Here is a 1509-nt window from a genome sequence, read left to right on the forward strand (position 1 = left end):
GGAAGCTTTTCAGCTTTATGGCGACTTATTTACCTTAACTTTTTTAATATTAAGAGATTTGGGTTTGAGAAATCAAAAATAATTTCAAGCTTATTTATTAAATCAATTTCAATTTCAATATTAGATTTGAACTACGAAAAAATGGAATGTAAATATATTCTTCAATGTATTACGCAACATTTTGTAAAACTTTGTAATAGTGGCAGAGATGAACATATTCCTTTACAACGTTTTATTTTATACATCTTAGTATGTAATGCCACGCAACTCATTTTAAATCAATCAGTATTTGGCAATCCTCTATATAACGAACTGCCGAATTTTGAAACAAAAAATTTGCCAAATATTATAATTAGTTGGTTCAACTTTGCTATTGAGGAATTAAGTATGGAACTTATCCAAGATAGTTTGTCAAATTATACAGAAATTAATAGAAATATTTTATTAATTCTTCTGGGAAATCTACTATTAATTGCAAGAAATATTGGATTAGATGGAGAAATTTTTATTAAAAAACTTAATAAAGTCATAACACAATTAATATCACTATATGGGTATGGCTCACCAATTACTAAGATAATCGCAGATTATATTCTAAACCAAATTTTTCTAATGTTAGGTTATTCATCATATAAATTTTCAATTAATACGATTATTAATGAATATTCTCTTGAAATCATTAGGGCACTAGAAATTATGTACTATAAAGGCTATTCCGAGGAAAAAGTTGATCTAATCTTGACGGCTCTTCAGCATTGTAAATTGGGATTCATTTTGGAACTATCAGATTTAATTGAAAAGTTTAGTGATATAAATATAAATAATAATCCTTGGATATTTGAATTTATTGCAATAATCACAAAACGTATAACAAACTGCATTCTAACATATTGGGACAATTTTTCCTTTCATAAGATATTCAAGAACGCACAAATTTCTGCTTTCAAACAGAAACTTGAATCTTTCCAAACATTAAATACCACAATTAAAGAAATATACTATGAATATTTCTTAGATTATATAACTACACAAGAGAATGTCATTCCTAACTTTTATCCAATACAAAATTTTATCAATAGTATTAAAAACCAAAACATAGACCATTTAGATCTTTTTGAACAGAAATTACTGGAGGAAATTGATATTTCTAATGAAATTTCAAAAATTCGTAAAGTTATTGAAAGAATGATTAACATTATCTATTCATATACATCAGAGAGTGATGAGAGGAATTTTAGCATTCAGGATTATCAACATTTGTCTACATATTCATTATTAAATTGTATTTTTATTCTTTCCACCGAGGCAACTTGTTTATTTCCCTACGCAAATATGATAATTCCTGGGATAATTAATCAATGGATGGCTATAATAAGCAACATAAGAAGTGATAACTTTGACAAATCTAAAATCGAAGCAATTAAATCACGTGAGCTTTGCCAAACAAATATTATTGTAATACAATTAATCATTTCATGCGCTGAATTTGCAAAAAAAGTTCTATAAGAC

General features: G+C 26.4%; 1 protein-coding gene across 1 annotated transcript; it reads left to right on the top strand.

Annotated features, from left to right (window-relative positions):
* Nucleotides 1–141: 141 nt before the first annotated feature.
* Nucleotides 142–1506, top strand: Chro.30299 (hypothetical protein). Its single annotated transcript, XM_659926.1, has 1 exon — nt 142–1506. The coding sequence occupies one exon, from the start codon at nt 142–144 to the stop codon at nt 1504–1506; it is 1365 nt and encodes a 454-aa protein (XP_665018.1).
* The last annotated feature ends 3 nt before the right edge of the window (nt 1507–1509 follow it).

Source organism: Cryptosporidium hominis, assembly GCF_000006425.1.
Source record: "Cryptosporidium hominis TU502 chromosome 3 CHRO013107, whole genome shotgun sequence".
Taxonomy (NCBI): Eukaryota; Apicomplexa; class Conoidasida; order Eucoccidiorida; family Cryptosporidiidae; genus Cryptosporidium; species Cryptosporidium hominis.